Below are 17,794 nucleotides of genomic sequence, written 5' to 3'. Positions count from 1 at the left end.
TTTAGATTTGTTTCAGGGCAAACAAATTATAAAGTTAGGTGTGTTGATAAGTGCCTAATATGAGTTAGCTTTGATGTTAATTTGACATTTATCTTGTTTTGATTCTGTTAAATATATTTGGAAATCATCCTAATTTTACTTGTTTTCCAGGTTTGCTAAACTTGGAAATTCAAAGGTGAAATAAGAAGAAATTAGAGGAATTTTGAGCAAAATACAACAAACTAACTTAAGCGTGGTTGCCACGTGGAATTTGAGGCTTGGACCACATGAAGAAACCCACATTGGGAGGAAACCTCAAGCCTTGACCTAAGGCTAAAACCATGAAGAATCTTTCTACTAGAAGTTATCTCAAGGGGCTTGATCGTCGATGTTGTGCTCGACTCAAATTAATATTGTAGATTAAATGAAGTAACTAGGGAGTGACTTCTAAGTCGTCTCTTAAGGACCAATTTTGGTTCAATCAAATGATCAAACACGTAATTGGGGGGTGAACATATTTTGCACCACTACAGATTAAACAATTGTGACTCTAATCAACTAAGCAAAGATTAAACATAAAGTAGGCAACAAAGCATATACCTAATTGTAAGAATAAAACAAATTAAGGATTATGCAATGTATGAACAATGAAATTATAATGATAGTGCAATAATCTCAAGGACGCAATTGCAATCTCCCTTATTACCAACCCAAGAAAATTAAGCTTCCATTAAAATGAGTTTTAACACACCAAAACTAATTAGAAACATCAAACAACAGAGGCAAACAAAATGCAGAACGTTAAATTGGAAAATGGTATTAAAATTGGAACAAAAATGAGCATGAAATTGTAAAGCAAAATGAGAAAACAAAAACGAAACTGGATTATGAAATTGGGGATGGAAATTGCAGCAGAAAAGAGGCAAACAAAAATGAAGCAAGAACAAAAAACAAAATTGGAAATTAAAACGAAAAAGATTCAGTACATCGAGGGAAAAGAAAAAAAAAATTGAAAGCTAAGGGAGAGCATTTGTTCCTACGTTCTACAACACCCAAAATGAATGGAATAGAGAGTTCCACGTTTTTGCTCTCTTGGGTACTAAAACCTAGGCCTCAATCTGCCCTACCAATGGGCGTCTCACTAATTCACTAAAATGGGTCCAATAAGTCAAGTTTGACCTAATTTACATTAAAAACAAAAATAAAAACGAAATAAAAATACAATGCTGATGTGGATAATAGAAAATGACATGGCAACTCTCTTTATGTCCCAAAATATAATTCCTAAAATTTTCCTGAAAATAATAATGGAAATAATTAAGCTAAAACAATTCAAATTAATTAAAATATGGATTACTAATCAAATTAAGCCCAATTAGCAAAACTGAGGAAATAATGGAAAGTTAAGTGAATAAAAAAAATTAATGATTCATGAGGGCTCTAACACAGAGGCACAAGGCCTAAGCCATAGAGGAAACTCACCACAGGAGGAAACCTTAGAACTGGAGCCATGACGCCATCGCTGAAGCCACGTGTTGGAAGTATATAAAAGCAACATTTCCTCTCTATTTTGAGAGAGCCTTTATGGAGATTTTATACTAGACTTTCTAGACAGATTTAGATAGAGACTTTAAAGAGTCTTCTCATATATTTTTGATGAGTGCATATTTATACTTTCATTTAGCCTTTAATATTGGATTCTTAATTGATTTTGTACTTTAATAGAACATTTTAATTAGGATTTTTTATAATTGGGTTTTATTCATCATGAGATACAAAAATATGTTAAAAATATGTTTTTAGTTGTATAAATGTTTTTTGGATATTTTGAGGTGTGTTAGTGCAATTGCAGCTAAATCGAGCTCATTGAGATGTGGAAATAAAATGGTTAAAGTTTCATGATACCTGAAATATAAATCCAAGAATAAAAAATAATCAATACCACAAGAAGTCAATCCAAGCATTGCATGAAAAAAGTAAATAAATTTGGCTAAGCCAAGAAGAGGGATCATGCAACAAAAGTTGGATCTTACAATTTTCTCTAGTTTTTCTACTAAAAAGGCTTTTATAATTAATAAATGTGATAAAAGATAATTTGGGAAAAATATAACTTAACATATTTTATTTGATATTTTTAAATAATTACCTTATTTAATTATATCAGTAAATATCGAAAGATAATACTTGTCAAATCTTTTTTAATCTAGAAAAGATATTCTCAAATATTTTTAGATCTCCACAACAATCAAATATATCTTGAAGATATTGGATTATTTAAAAGATAATTGGATGAGATTACATTATTTGAAAGGACATTATAATAACAAAAAAACCCAAAACAAAACCTAGTCTAATTCCTATATAAAGAGACTAAGGGAAATACATTAGGGGAGCAGAAGAACCCTTTGGGGTTCTAATTTCGTTCTCTCTCTCTTCTCTCATGTTCTCCACCTTCTTTGTAACACCCCGATTTTTCGAAAGGTCACGGTGTAAAAATTTTCTCAAAATATTTTTCCATAAAACAATCTATTAAGACGATCAAACTTTATTTAATTAAAATGCAGAAGCAAAACACAATTATAAACATGTCTGTCCAAAACGAAATCTGAAATAAATCCTTTTTACATTAAAGATACCAAGTCTGAAAACTTTTAAATAGAATAAATCATCATTCCCAAAATATAAGATCCCAACTCTCACGTCAGCTACTTCGATCCAGTTTTATCATCAATGTCATCTACTCCTGTACAAGTACGATCATCGTAGCTCGAAACCACAACCACAACATTTCAAGGTGAGAAACCAGAAATATCATAACTCACAACAAAAAATATTTCATTTTAATCACAAAGTAATATAATTGCATAAACATATTCCATCACAACATTATCATCATAGTCAAGCCATTCATGAACCAATGTCATTTTCTTATATTGTGTTGTCATGACCTGTTCTCGCTAACAGGGGCCTGTTCTCGCTAACAGCTAACAGGGGCCTGCTCTCGCTAACAGCTAACAGGGGCCTGCTCTCGGTAACAGGGGCCTGCTCTCGGTAACAGGGGCCTGCTCTCGGTAACAGGGGCCTGCTCTCGGTAACAGGGGCCTGTTCTCGGTAACAGGGGCCTGTTCTCGGTAACAGGGGCCTGTTCTCGCCAACAGGGGCCTGTTCTCGCCAACAGGGGCCTGTTCTCGCCAACAGGGGCCTGTTCTCGCCAACAGGGGCCTGTTCTCGCCAACAGGGGCCTGTTCTCGCCAACAGGGGCCTGTTCTCGCCAACAGGGGCCTGTTCTCGCCAACAGGGGCCTGTTCTCGCCAACAGGGGCCTGTTCTCGCCAACAGGGGCCTGTTCTCGCCAACAGGGGCCTGTTCTCGCCAACAGGGGCCTGTTCTCGCCAACAGGGGCCTGTTCTCGCCAACAGGGGCCTGTTCTCGCCAACAGGGGCCTGTTCTCGCCAACAGGGGCCTGTTCTCGCTAACAGGACAGTTCGAGTCGTCTTCCATCTCAACTTCCGACCTATCTCCCCGACTTCTCAAGGACTAACGAGTAAAAACACTGGCACTACGCGCACCAGTGCACTATACTCAGCACGAGCCGAAGCCTTTTGGGCGAGACATCCACCTCCCCGCGCAGAGGGAAGTGACACTCGAATCACTATCTCTAAACGAGAGTCCAACACATTCTTAACATAGTGCAGTACGAAAAGTCCATCCATGACCGACGACAGTAGGAGGAAATAACATAGTTTCATGTTCACATCTCAAATCAATACTCATTATCAATATAACATGTAATACTCATCATTTTATTTAATCAACATGACCATCAACATACTCATTTATCAATTGTCTAAAAGTAAACCCCCAAGAGCGCACTAAAACTCTTCATCAACTAACAAAAATCTCCTACAAACAACATTATTTCCACGGTACCTAGCCATCTCTCTAGTTAACCCCGCTACCCAAGGATAAAAGCCACAAGCTTAAACTCACACGTCTTAGAACACGAGAACGACAATAATACAACATGTGCCCTTCCTCTCGGATTCAATTTCATACCACCTCAAAATCATAATTGACATACACATTCGCAACAGTAACAATAATCCAACATCCATCAAGTTTAACATTTTAATAGGCTACTCCAATGATTAAATCATCACATAAAATTAATCTTCAATGACAACGAAAGAATAAACAAAGATCACCCACGGTTTTACCCCCATTCTTGACTTTAATATAAAAACGAACTCAACAAAACAAAGATACACTCCATTAATCGTCCATTCACGCACATACCGAAAAGAAGCTATATACACCTAACAAAATAAGCCATTTAGGCCAACGAAGTTTTTTATAAATGCATACACTCCCCTTTCCGTTTTGATTCAACAAAATATTTCCTTATGATCTATCTGAGATACAAAACCCACAATCCAGTATTTTTTTTCCTCTTTCAATGTAGAGAACAGTTTACGTTCTCTTTCCCTTCTACCTAATGAAACAAATAAAATAATAATACCCCAAAAGATAAAATAAACAACCTACCTAAAAGGAAAATATTAACTTCTTTCTCTCTCCTAAAATAACGTATAACTAATGAAAACCATGCAACATTAAGCACACAGAAACACACATACAACATTAACCACTAGACCAGCATTATCACGTTGATAAGTTAATGCAAAGATTAATATTTAAATACTTGTTCCACCTATTTTGAAAAATAAAAATAATTATAAAATAATTTTTATAAACTCTTAAACACTTTTGATATTGGTATTTGGGATACTGTTGAAAATGGTCCTTTTGTTCCTAATATTATTGTTAATAACGTGTAGGAACCTAAGACTTATGCCCAATGAACTGGTGATAAGAAAAAGAGGACTCAATATGATGTTAGGGCTAGAAATATTATTTCATCTAATTTAACCATTGATGACTTTTACATGATTTATATTTGTAAAAGTGCTCAGGAAATGTGGGAAAATTTAAGAGTAACTCATGAAGGAACAAATGAAGTTAAGCGTGCTCGAAAGAACTCTTCAATCAAATAATATGAGATGTTCTGGATGAAACATTAGGAAACAATCCATGATGTGCAAAATCGTTTTACACACATCGTCAATCAATTATCTAATTTAGGTAACAATTTTGGCATTGAAGAGTTAAATATTAAAATTCTAAAATCTTTGAACATGGCAACCAAAAGTCACGACCACCACAGAGTAACAAAATCTTGCAACCATGTCTATGGCAACTCTGTTTGGTAAATTAAGAGAACACGAGATTGAACTTAAAAGGTTGAAAGAAGAAGATGACCAAGGAATAAAAAGAAATATTTCTTTTAAATTTGAGGTTGTCAATAGCAAAAGCGTCAAAGACGGTGATGATTCTGATTGCGAAGATCCAGACCAATTGATAAAAATGCTCACAAAGTTCATGGAGAACAAAGGAAAATACAAAGATCGCAAATAGAAGATTCAAGGATCCTCCTCAAAATTTAGGTGTTATAATTGTGGAGAATTAGGACATATCAAAGCAAATTGTCCAAATAAAGAAAGAAAATTCTCCAAAATAAAGGAGTGGGAAGAGTATAATTCAAGCTCTTCATCAAGCTCTGCATCAAGCATTAACGACTTTAATGAGCAGACAAATATATGTTTAATAGACGACGATATAGTTGGAAGCCAAGTAAGTACCTTTAGTGATTCTGATAATTCTAATGATATATATTTTGATGAAGATGAATTGCATGATACATTTAAGGAATTATTGCTAGAATCAGAAAAACTAGATCTTGCTCATAAGAAATTAAAAGTTGACTTTAAAGAATTAAAATCAAAATTTGAAAATATGCTTGAAGAAAATGAAAATTTGAAAAATAAAATTTCTATTTAGAAAAAGATAACTTTGTTAATGTACATCTTGCATAAATTTGAAGAAACTACCCGAAACAACCAAAAGAGAAAGGTTGTTAAAAATGTTCCTAAATATAATTATAATTATTACGATTATAATTATAATATTAAAATTAAAAATGTTCCCAAATATAATTATAATTATCATGAGAATAAAATCAAGTATGTTCCTAAATATAATCAAAATTATTATGATTATAATTATAAAAATAAAAAAAATATAAAAGAACCCGTAAAGTTTGGGTAGAACATGGAACTACTTATAGGAAACCAAATGTTGCTACATGTTTTTGTTGCATGGAAAAGGATCACACCTCTAATAAATGTAGAATAAAACATTATGGTGTTCCAAATGGAATATATACATGGATTCCTACTATAAAATAACCTATCTCTAACTTTCAAGGACCCAAATAACTTTTTTTGTGTTACCAAAATATTATTTTTTTTATTTTGCAGGTTATTTAAAAAATAAGGAAGAAGCTTTTGGGTGTGAACCAAAACTTGATAAAGTATAATTTGTCAAATTAAGGGGGAGTTTTCAACATGAAAAGAAAAATTTTATTTTTTAAAACTACTTCTCTTTCTTCCTTAAGGTATCAAATTTAGGGGAAGATTAATTTTGTTTAAGTTACTCAATAAGGAAGAGTACTTCTTTACACTCTTTTTATTTGTTTGTTATTATTTCTAAATTTATTGTATTTACTATGTTTTGAATTATGTCTTTTGTTTCCCTTTAATAAAAACTGTGATAACTATTATTTATTTGTTTTGCCTTATTTTTTTATGGTTTATATTCAAGGGGAGTTTTATATTTAGGAGGAGAAATATTTTCAATCATACATAGCTTTTTTTAATAATGATAAAAAAGGGAAGAAAATTATTTAAAAAGCTTAAATATATTTATCTCTTGTCCACTAATCCCTTTCTTTAAGTTAGGTATGAGTTAAAGATTCATATAGGTTACAAAAAGCTTTAAATAAAAGAAAATTAAAGGGGTTTTGATAATCATAAAAAACGGAGAGATTAAGTCTCAAGTGCTCTGTTGCCAGAAGATCTTTATGAAGACTTGTTTGTGTTAAAGCTTTTTTTAATTTACTATATTTATGTAAATGATGTGGTTTATCTTTGACTCTATGTATTGTTTGCCTTAGATTGCGTTAAAATTCGTTTTGAATCAGAAAACCAAATTTTATACTCAAGATAATCGATTATCAACTTATAATAATAGATTAGTGGTAATCAATTATGACTTGCCATAATCGATTATTGTGAGCAATTATGATAATTTTTAAGCAAGCTTTTTACCGTTGTGCATTCGTTAAATGCATAATCGATTACCATAAGTGGATAATTGATTATCATAAGTGGATAATCGATTGTCACACGTTAATTAGCTTACATCGGATTTTTTGAGGTATCCTTGAGTGATTTTTTTATAAATTGGATTGGGACTCTCATTCTGAAATACGAAAGATGTTGTATTCAAAATTCTAATTTGTTATGTGTTGTGATAAGTGTTCTAGGGTTTGTGTAACCCTTGTGCTTCTGGCTTTGAGAACTTGGTGTTGGCATAGAGTGAGAACGGGAGTTGTGATTGAATGTTGTTGATGGACGTATGATTTGTGTGATCCGAACCAATATAAAAATCACTTGTGCATTTTTTTATCTTCCTTACTCTATAATTTGTTTAAATTATTGTTAAAGAATTTATACTTTACAAGAAAATTATTAAAGGTATTATTTGCGATAAGAAACGAATTCACCCCCCTCTTGGTTTGTTGTACACGTTAACCATTTCGCTGCTATACTTTGACAGTTATCAGCAACAAGTTGTCACATCTACTACTGCACCTTATATAAGTAGGTTGACTATAGGTCAATTAAATGATTATCAGTTATAAATTCTTTTGAAGATATGGGTTGAGTAGAATTTGTTGGCTACTATCTTAGCAATACTGAAGTTGCTATAGTTTAGTAGTATTAATCACGTCAACGACACCATTATCAAATGTAGTTCTTTTAAAAAAATCATTAAGGGACTAGAAGATGAAGTTCCTTTCTTGTATTAACTACCCATCCATTATGAAGAGCTAAATCTCCTAGGTATTGAAGTGAGATGTAAACCACTTTAAACTCTCTTGTATTAGGTACTATTTTATTTATGAATGCTTGATTTTAATTACATGTTTATGAATTGGTATATACTTGTTGTTAGATGAATTGATCAGTCATGTTATTTTACTAGCTTGAGATTGAGTGGAAACTAGTTTCAAGTTGTGGTTAAGTCAATTCTCCTATATGTTTTTAAATGCTAGGAATAAATCTAAGGTTGCAATTGGCAATAAAATCCTAATTTTAATATAGGTAATCCATTCAAGTAGTTATATGCTGGAGATCATATTGATGTTTGGTTATCCTAGGCTCTAAGTGTCAAGAATGGATCTAGAGTTACATTCAAAGAGAACTCCCAAGACTTGATTATTTGTAGCGTAATATTTAACAATAAAACCATTACTAGAGAGGGACAAAGTGGCAAAGTCGAACTTCAACACGTTTTAATCATTTGAAAGTTAATAGTTTTTAATCCAAACAATTTTATCACGTCTTTTACTCGGTTTTCATGAACAAACCTTGTTTCGTACATCTTACAACCCATTTACTGTTTTATCATCAATCAAACTAGTTAGAACATTGTGTTTTCTGTCAAATCCCTGTGGATACGACACTTATTATACTACAAACTACCCAGTATGCTAATTGGTATATTTGATTGTAGAGTGGGCTTCCAGCACAAACCTCAAGATGATTTGAGTTAACACGTACCTTGAGTTGAGGGAAGTCAAGTCCGTGTTAGACCTACATTTGGTCAATTCATGACAAGCCCACAATGGGTTGTGTAGAGTCAAGCCCACCTTTAGCCGACTCAACTTAGGCCCACCTTGTAACATCCCTTTTTTTACACTTTTAAAGTCGTTTAGTTATAAACAATAAATAATTTCTAGTAAAACCTCTTAAAAATATGATTTTTGAAAAACTTTTTCTTTTAAATTTTAGTCGTCTAATAGTTTAAATTAAGTCGTCTAATAGTTAAATATTGAGTCCTCTAATAGGCTAAAATTGATATCATCTAATAGACCATATCTCTAACGCATTTAATGAGTGTAATGAGTTCAAGTGTTATCGTCTAATGTCTACTATACAATAATCACTTCCAAAATCTTATAAAAAATTACTTAATCTGAATAATATGAAGTCTTTTATTGAACCTAAGAAAAACAAAATCAATTGTTTTTACATAATAAATTTGAGTGACATGAAAAAAAAAAGAAAATTATAAATGGCAAGTTGTTACCCAAACACATCTCATTTTCCTCTCGTTTGTAATTTCTATGCATCCATACATGCTTCATCATTTGCTCCCATGTTACGCTTCGTCGTAGATAAAAACCACAACTACAAACACAAGAGTAAGCTAATAAATATAACATACATCACAACACATCATTCATTATATTATGGAATTCTAGCCTTGGTTCTACTTGCCTTACATCATCATCTCAAACGTCTCATACTTCTCGAAGCATTCATGGAGACATGCTCATTCGACTCTAAGCATTCATGTGGACATACCCTAACGCTTGGGAGAATTCATGAAGACATGCTAAGGTCTCAGATTTCAGAAAAATAAACATACTTAGATGCCTAGGAGCACTCTTGGAGAGATGCTTACACTCGACTCATCATAGTCAGATGCCTAGGAGCACTAATGGATACATGCTCACACTTGTTTTGGAGCATTCACGGAGACATACTTATAACATATCATTAGTTTAGTAATACAAAACATGACAATGATATTAATACTCATATCAAAATCACATGAAATATTACTTCCCTTAACTTGGATTGAGTACATAAAACTTTGAAGTTTCTCCCTATGTTTGAATCTTTACTTTTCATTCAATTATACTCGTCCACATTCTTTCTCACCCAACATTACACTCAATCACTCATTTAGTATGAATATTTATAGGTTTTACTTTCACCCTTAAAATCCAAGATACTCTAAGAGATTTTATGTGATGCTTCTATTAACCATAAAATATCAAATATATTTATTACTACATTTATATTTTCATTTCATTTTCTTAGGAAAAATCTTATTACATCTATAAAATAAAATCTTAGACTTTAGAGATAATCCTCGTAATATCCTTGGAGATAAAATAAGAAAAATTATTTTAAAGATGCTTTCACACACTCTATAATCTTATAAAAATTATCTCTATATCATTAAATATTTTATCTCTTTAGAAATATAAAAAATTCTTGATTATACATCAATATTCACCTTATTTCCTACGTAATCTTAATTTAACAACTAAATATTTCCTATAATAACAAATTATATTCCTAATACCTTCTAGATAATTCTTTGAAAGATAATCTTACCAAAATATGTTATGCCTCATCGATTAGTTTAGTTATCTTCGCCCAACAAAATGATATTGTTTACTCCCTTTAGTTATTTGTATAGTCTATTGCTTATGTTATGTAGTACTTATATTATTAAGGCCATCTAATTCTTATATCTTCACACCTCTAGTCATCTAATGCTTACATTGTCTACTCCCTAGTCAATGCTCAGTCATCTACTCCCTTAATTGTTTACTCCATTCACAAGAGTCATCTAGTGCTCATATTTTCAACAGTAGTCGTCTACCCTACCTTATAGTTAACATTTATTACCCACAACATTTATTTTGTTTTATATTTATACAACACATTTTCAATGGTCTTAGACACCTTTGGTCGAGTAATCTTGGGCACACCTTAGGCCGAGTTAATTTGGGTCCACCTTGGCCAAGTTAGGTCAGACCACCTAAGGCTAAGTTGATTCGTGCATGCCTTGGACTGACTAGGGTTGGAGCCACCATGGGCCAAGTTAGTTTGAGCCCACCTCGAACTGAGTTAGTTTGGGGCCACCTTAGGTTGAGTAGCGTTGAGCCCACCTTTAGTTGAGTAGGGTTGAGTCAAGTCGAGACAAGTCTACCTCATGTTAAGTCGAGTTAGACCCATCTTTGGTTGAGTCAGATCGAGTCAAGTCCACCTCATGTTAATTCGAGTAGGACCCAACTTGGTCAAGTCATGCTAGTTCCACCTCGGACTAAGTTGAGTCAGACCCATGTTGGGTTGAGTAGAGTTGTGTCTATATTAGACTTAATAAAATCAAACCACATGAGATTGATTCGCTCAGGCCGAAATCAAATTGAGTTTAGTTTGACCTACATAAGATCGAGTCGATTGACCCACCTAATCTAAGTTGAGTTATACCCACCTTTGGTTGAGTTAAGTAAAACTAACCTTTAGTTTAGTTGAGTCAAATGCACATCAAATCGAGTTAAATCAAGATGATGTTGGACTAAGTTGAATATGACCTACATGAGGTCGATCTTAAGCCAAGTTTAGATCATGTCATGCTAATTTAGGTTAGGATAAGATTGAACAGGATCATACCTACGTTGGATGATATCTAGTCTAGTTGAACCCAAGTTGAATTGGTTTGACTGTGAATTGAACTCTAGCTTTCTAATTAAGTTACAAATAATAAAAATTAACTAAAAAATAATTTTAATTAACTTAAAATTTAAAGATTCCTCCTTTTATTATAAAAAAATATTTAGGAGTTCAGTATACTTTTGTAATAAGTAACAAATCTTCTAAACCTCCACTTTAAAGAAAATATTTAGGAGTTCAGTATATTTTTTTGTAGTAAGTAAGAAATCTTCTAAACCTCCACTTTAAAGAAAATATTTTGAGAATTGGAAATTTTCAGTCTGTTCGTTTAATAGACCGAATAAAAAGAATTATTGAATTAATGCTGGTAAAAAACCATGATGGAATTGACTACTCTACTTATAAAATTAACCAAATTGTCAATTGGAAAATGTTTGGTCAATGGATCTAACAACAACTACTTGTTAACGTGATGATTTCGACTTTGTTTCCGAATACCTCCTACGAAACTTTACATTTTTCCTCCTTGTAATTACTTTAAATTTTAATATTAACTATTTTAAACGTTTTTTCTAGAATTAACTACTATATTTCCTCAGATGTTCGACCACTTTATCTTTTATTTTTGACTTCATCCTCATCATATTTCAGTTTGGCGATTTCGTCATTGTTCGGCTGGATTATTATATTCCTCCAAAGTTTGACGAGACTTTATTTTTACTTGTATTTCAAAAAGCGCCAGAGGAAATATTTTAAGTCATGTATTATCTTTTCTCTTTTTTAAAATTATTTTTTATGTTAATAATACAAAAGCATAACATAAAATTTGGAATATCTTTAAGAAAGTCTATCTATTTAGCCAAACTGAAATATGATGAGGATGAAGTAAAAAATAAAGATAAAGTGGTCGAACTTCTGAGCAAATATAGTAGTCTAGCTATTTAAAATCTAATTCTAAAATATAAATAGATAATGTAATTAGACGATAATAATTTAAAACAATATTATACATAATTAAATTCAGAGATATACGTAATTATATTTAATGCATTTTTATTAAATTAATTAATAAAAAATAGAAATCCAATTTTGACTGAAAAACATTACTAATATTGATAGCAATAAAACTATATCCAAACTATATCCAAATTATATATTAAATTGAAACACCGAACCAGATTCATGTGTATCCAAATTTTATATTAAATTAAAACAGCTTTAGACTTTTTCAACAAGTGCAACAATCTTGAACCCAAATGTAGACAATATGATATTATTGAATATCTGAGAACAGTGATAACGAAGAAGTAGTTTCCAGATAATTTTGGAATTTAAGAAAAAGATGTTTTCCACACTACTGTATTATTTTTAGACCGTTAAAACAACAGTAAATAACACCACATTAAATCAAGTTATTTAATTGAAATATAAAGTAAATTATCAAGTATAGACTTCATGGACTGTGAGCAAATCAGGACCATTCAGTTAATTGATGAATTCAATTTTTAAATAGTAATTCAAAAGTTACATGTTTTTATAATAAATATTAACAAATATTTTTAGGAGGCTAATCAAAAATTCAATTTTGACCACTTTAAATATAATAAACACAACCCATCCAATTGGTCCAAGACGGCTATTTAATCTTTTGTTATTGTGTATCTGTTTGTCTTTTGAAAGATGGTCAAAAGAAATGTAATATATAAATAAAATAAATGGAATTGAGTATAGTATATAAATCCCTCTCCCCTGTCATCTTCATTATCAGGGTTTGTTCGTTTATTTCTTCATCAGAAAGTGCTTTTGTGTTCCATGGCTTCAATGTCTCTTAGATTCTCTCCCAATATCTCTTCACTCACAAACGGTACCTATATCAGCAATTACTTTCTTATTATATTTTTCAATTATTTTTTTATGTAAAACTTTTTTTTTCCATTACTATTTTTGGTTACTAATACGATTAACATTGATAATATTGTAGGTGGAAATCTCTGGCGAAGCAATCATTCCAACAAGAATTTTTCCTATGGAAGTATGTTTTACATATTCTCTGTTTCTTTAATTATTTAACCTTTTTATTTGTTATAACTTTAATATGTTATTAGTTATAACCTTCTTAGTTATTATAACTATAATTTCGAAATCACCCTGACTCGGCATCTTAACCTTCACATTTATTAATATTATTATTCAACATTCAAAAAATTTATAAAATTAATATTATTAAAAATTATATTTTAAATCTAATTCAATCTCAAAAACAATCCACTAATAGATAAAACTTTCAAAACAAAAGTTATAATTTTCAAATCTATTTTTAGTTATTCTTCTTTCTATCACTTGATATTGATATGATACTTTGAGAATCAACAAATATAATTTTTAGTTTCATACTTTTCTCTGTTTGAAGGAAAATTTACTTTAATTTTCCTTTGTTTAGGAAATACTCAAGTACTTTTATCTTTTATTTATTTATTTTGCAAAGTTTGATATAAAGATGTAACGATGTACAATTTTGGAATCATAATAAAATAAAGGATAAATAAAGCTTTTCAAAGTTATATTGTTTGATTTATTTTTTCATTTTTAAAGTATTTAATATAGTCTTTTAATGATGTATTATTGTCTTAAACGCTTTGAAATAGTGTGGTTTTATTTAATATCGTATATTTATAATATATCTCTTTTATTAATAGAAGTAAAAAAAAATTTAATTATTTCATTTGATTTGTACCATAAATTTTAATTTAGTTTCCTCATGAATTTGTTCACTATATTATTTTATATCTTTCCCAAAATTCGACGTATGTATTCGGATTATCACTGCCCAAGTGTCACTACTGAAATGCTGCAGTCATCACGAGATATAAATATTATTAAATACTTTCCTCATCATAAGAAATAAAAGTAAGGTTGAATACTGAATATTGAGAACTTGTCCACAAGAGCTTTTTTCATATAATTTTCTAAATAATAAAATTTAAAAAAGCAATAAAAAGTGAAAAAAAAATGGCAACCATAAAATCTGCAACAAATAATTAATAGAAAGATTAATCGAAAGTGAAAGGTTACACAAAAATACTTAATATATAGAAATTTGCGTTTATTTTTATTTACACTATGAGTATTATGTTCAATGAATTAATTTTAATATCATTGGGATACCAAGATCAAAATGAATTTGTTTTTCTAAGAAATATAAAAACTAATTATATGTGACTTTGACTACCTATATGCTACCATAATTGAGGAAAAATTAAATTGTTGAAAACAGTTTCAACTATTTCAGAAATAATATGGTTTTTGTCAAATCAACCATTTTGAATTTTGTTGTGAATGGTCACTTATACTGCATGCAATTAACATTAATATTTTTGTGTTGTAGGTTCTTTTGCACCAAAAACTTCAATGCACCAAAGGAAAAATGAAATAGAATATAACCTTTCGAAATTGCAACAACCGATTCTGAAGAATCAGTTCAAAAGTGTTGAAGGAGTGTCTACGAATGAAGAAAACAACAAGAAATATATTCCCAAAGCAATCTCCAAAGAATCTTTTGGGTCTGAGGAATCCATTGCTTCTGAAACAAAAGACATTGTTGGCTCTGTCAAACGTTTCCTTGTTGCCTTATATTGGTTTGTCTATCCTTACACAATGTTTGGTCGAGTAAGTTCAATCTTTGTATTCCTTTAATACATATAATTAATCCTTAATTCTTATGGTTAATACTTAATTCAATTTATTTTTATGAAACACTACTTTGGATATATATAACAGTTAAAATATATAATTTATAATATATAATTCTAGTTATATAATTGAACGTAAATCTTAATTTACTATCTCAGTCTTATAAAGATAACTTAGATTCAAATTTAATTTTTAATATGGTATTAGAAACATTTAAGGTTTATATCAAACACTAGAATAATTTAAAATTTATAAAAATTGAAATTCAAATCTATATTTTCACCCGTTATCAGATTTACTTCATTTCGATGTTCGATTTTCTTAACATAATTAAAGAAGTGTATTAGAATTGAATCGATTTGTAAAAATAAATTATAGTTAAACTAATTTCTAATATCCTAATTGTTTAAAATTTATTTTCCTTTGACAGACATTAAGCACGATTTCTGCATCACTTCTAGCAGTAGATAAACTATCAGATATATCATCTCCTTTATTTTTCATTGGTGTAATACAGGTGAGACTCCAAATATGTTCGTTTTTATTCTTAAATGTTCAATTAAAAGCAATCCTTTACTTTGTTAATACTTTCTGACTTTTTAAAATGTTTCAGGCTCTGCTACCTTTCTCGTTGATGGACTTTTACGTTAATGGCGTGAATCAATTGTATGACTACGAAATTGACAAGGTATGAAACTTTTACTATTAGAAATAAATAATTTGAAATAATTTATCACTTTAAATATAGTAAAAAAAAATGCCACCTTTTATATTTAATAAGCTTTTTGAAGGAAGTACTGTATTGCTTGTGTTTTATTAATCTCTGTTCTTTTCTTTTTTGAAGATAAACAAACCATTTCTTCCGTTGCCATCGGGGGCATTTTCCCTTACAACTGGTGTTGTTATTACTGTTTCATCTGCAATCATGGTATTAATCCATTTTTTACAACAGTATAGGGTCCTTTTATATATAGCATATGAGGCTTATTGTTTTATTCTTTTTTCTACAGGGCTTTTTGGCTAGCTATATGATAGGTTCTTGGCCATTATTTTGGGGTCTTCTATCATTCTTTTTAATATGGAGTGGTTATTCAATTAAGGTGAGTTCTCTCCTTTGCACCTGCAATTATCTTTAGCGGTGATTGACTCGATTATTGTTAGACTCTGATTATTGTTAAAAAATAAATTTTAAGTTTAATTTAATTTTATAAAACTAATTTGTAAAATAAGATTTGTCCTATTTATATATTATAAATTGACTTTATAATTTTAGTTTATGTGAAATTTTTCAACGATCGTTAAAGTGTTAACAAGGATGTCCTGTCTAGTATATCAAATTTCCTTAGTTGATTTGTCAAACTCATAAGTTTCTTTAACTTGTTATATATTTCCAAAGTAGACTTTTAATACCTTATGTTTTTCCTTTGTTTGACTAAGTTTTAATGTTCTTAATTTTCTTTTTTTGTTATAACACTATTTTGTAACTTTTCAGGGTCCCTTCTTGAGATGGAAGAAAAATCCACTGCTTGCTGCAACTTGCATATATACTACTTTGGCTCTTATATTTCCCATTTCGTTCTTCTATCACATGAAGGTTTGTCCTATGCAATATTATTAATTAAAGTATAAGAAAAACATGGGAAGAGTATTTTTTATTTATTTTTTAATGAAATGATTTGTGTGAAATTGTCCAGACTTTTGTGTTGAAGAGAGCAGTTGCCTTTCCAAAGCCACTGATGTTCTTTGTTGCATTCACAAGCATATACTCATTGGGTATAGCACTCTTCAAGGTAAAGGTTTATTCTTTCTCAAACTATACATACATTATTTAAACATCAAATTTTTTTTGGTCTGATATATGACTAGTATAAAATATTTTATTGGATGTTTATTATATAGGATATACCCGATATTGAAGGAGATAAAGCATTTGGCATCCAATCTTTTTCAACACGTTTAGGTCAAAAAAAGGTATGGTTTTTTGAGTAAAACATGTGATGTTTTTTTGAATAAATCACATCTCTTTGATGTTTCTAACCAATCTTCCTTAATTATTAGGTATTCTGGATTTGTGTTTCCATTTTGGAATCTGCTTTTGGAGTTGCCATTCTGGCAGGACTATCATCTTCTCACCTTTGGGTTAAACTTGTCACGGTAATATACACTTTTCACACGTATACATTGTAATCATGAACAAAGAGATTATAATGTCACCTCTTAGAATTGTTTTTTTTTTTTAAATATCATGCTTAATTTCTTTATTTTATTAGTATAACAGATATATTTAAATCTTTTCAATAATGCTTGAAATTTTTTGGGTGTGAAACATTTAGGGTCTGGGAAATGCTGTTCTTGCTTCAATTCTCTGGAACCAAGCCAAATTTGTAGATTTGAGTGACAAAGCTTCCATTAGATCCTACTATATGCTGATTTGGAAGGTAATACTCTTAAATAATGTTTATAATATAAGATAATGTGACAAACATATTTGGACGTGATTTGTATTGATGTGTTTTTTTTCCTTGTTTGCAGCTATTGTACGTGGCATACTTCCTCACGCCTTTAATTAGATAAGGATATGTTTGAAGATTAAAGCAATATGTTCACAGTACATTGAACAAAATAAACGATATTTGTTTTGCTTCTAAAGTTAATAAAACTGTCAAAAGTGTAGAGATTTTTTTTTAA

The 17,794-nt window shown here is 30.5% G+C and overlaps 1 protein-coding gene across 1 annotated transcript; it reads left to right on the top strand.

The window, feature by feature from the left end:
* The first annotated feature begins 13,088 nt into the window (after positions 1-13,088).
* On the top strand, positions 13,089-17,794 carry LOC108322537 (glycinol 4-dimethylallyltransferase). Its single transcript, XM_052868386.1, has 13 exons — positions 13,089-13,280; positions 13,398-13,448; positions 14,802-15,082; positions 15,537-15,623; positions 15,720-15,794; positions 15,951-16,034; positions 16,117-16,206; positions 16,599-16,700; positions 16,801-16,896; positions 17,006-17,077; positions 17,165-17,260; positions 17,440-17,544; positions 17,639-17,794. Exons 1-13 carry the CDS (start codon positions 13,229-13,231, stop codon positions 17,678-17,680), a joined length of 1,233 nt encoding a protein of 410 aa, XP_052724346.1. The 5' UTR covers positions 13,089-13,228; the 3' UTR covers positions 17,681-17,794.

The sequence above is a fragment of the Vigna angularis genome, chromosome 9, assembly GCF_016808095.1.
Source record: "Vigna angularis cultivar LongXiaoDou No.4 chromosome 9, ASM1680809v1, whole genome shotgun sequence".
In the NCBI taxonomy this organism is placed as follows: Eukaryota; Viridiplantae; Streptophyta; class Magnoliopsida; order Fabales; family Fabaceae; genus Vigna; species Vigna angularis.
Note: the sequence above shows the minus strand (reverse complement) of the source record. Positions and strands in the feature narration are given on the sequence as shown.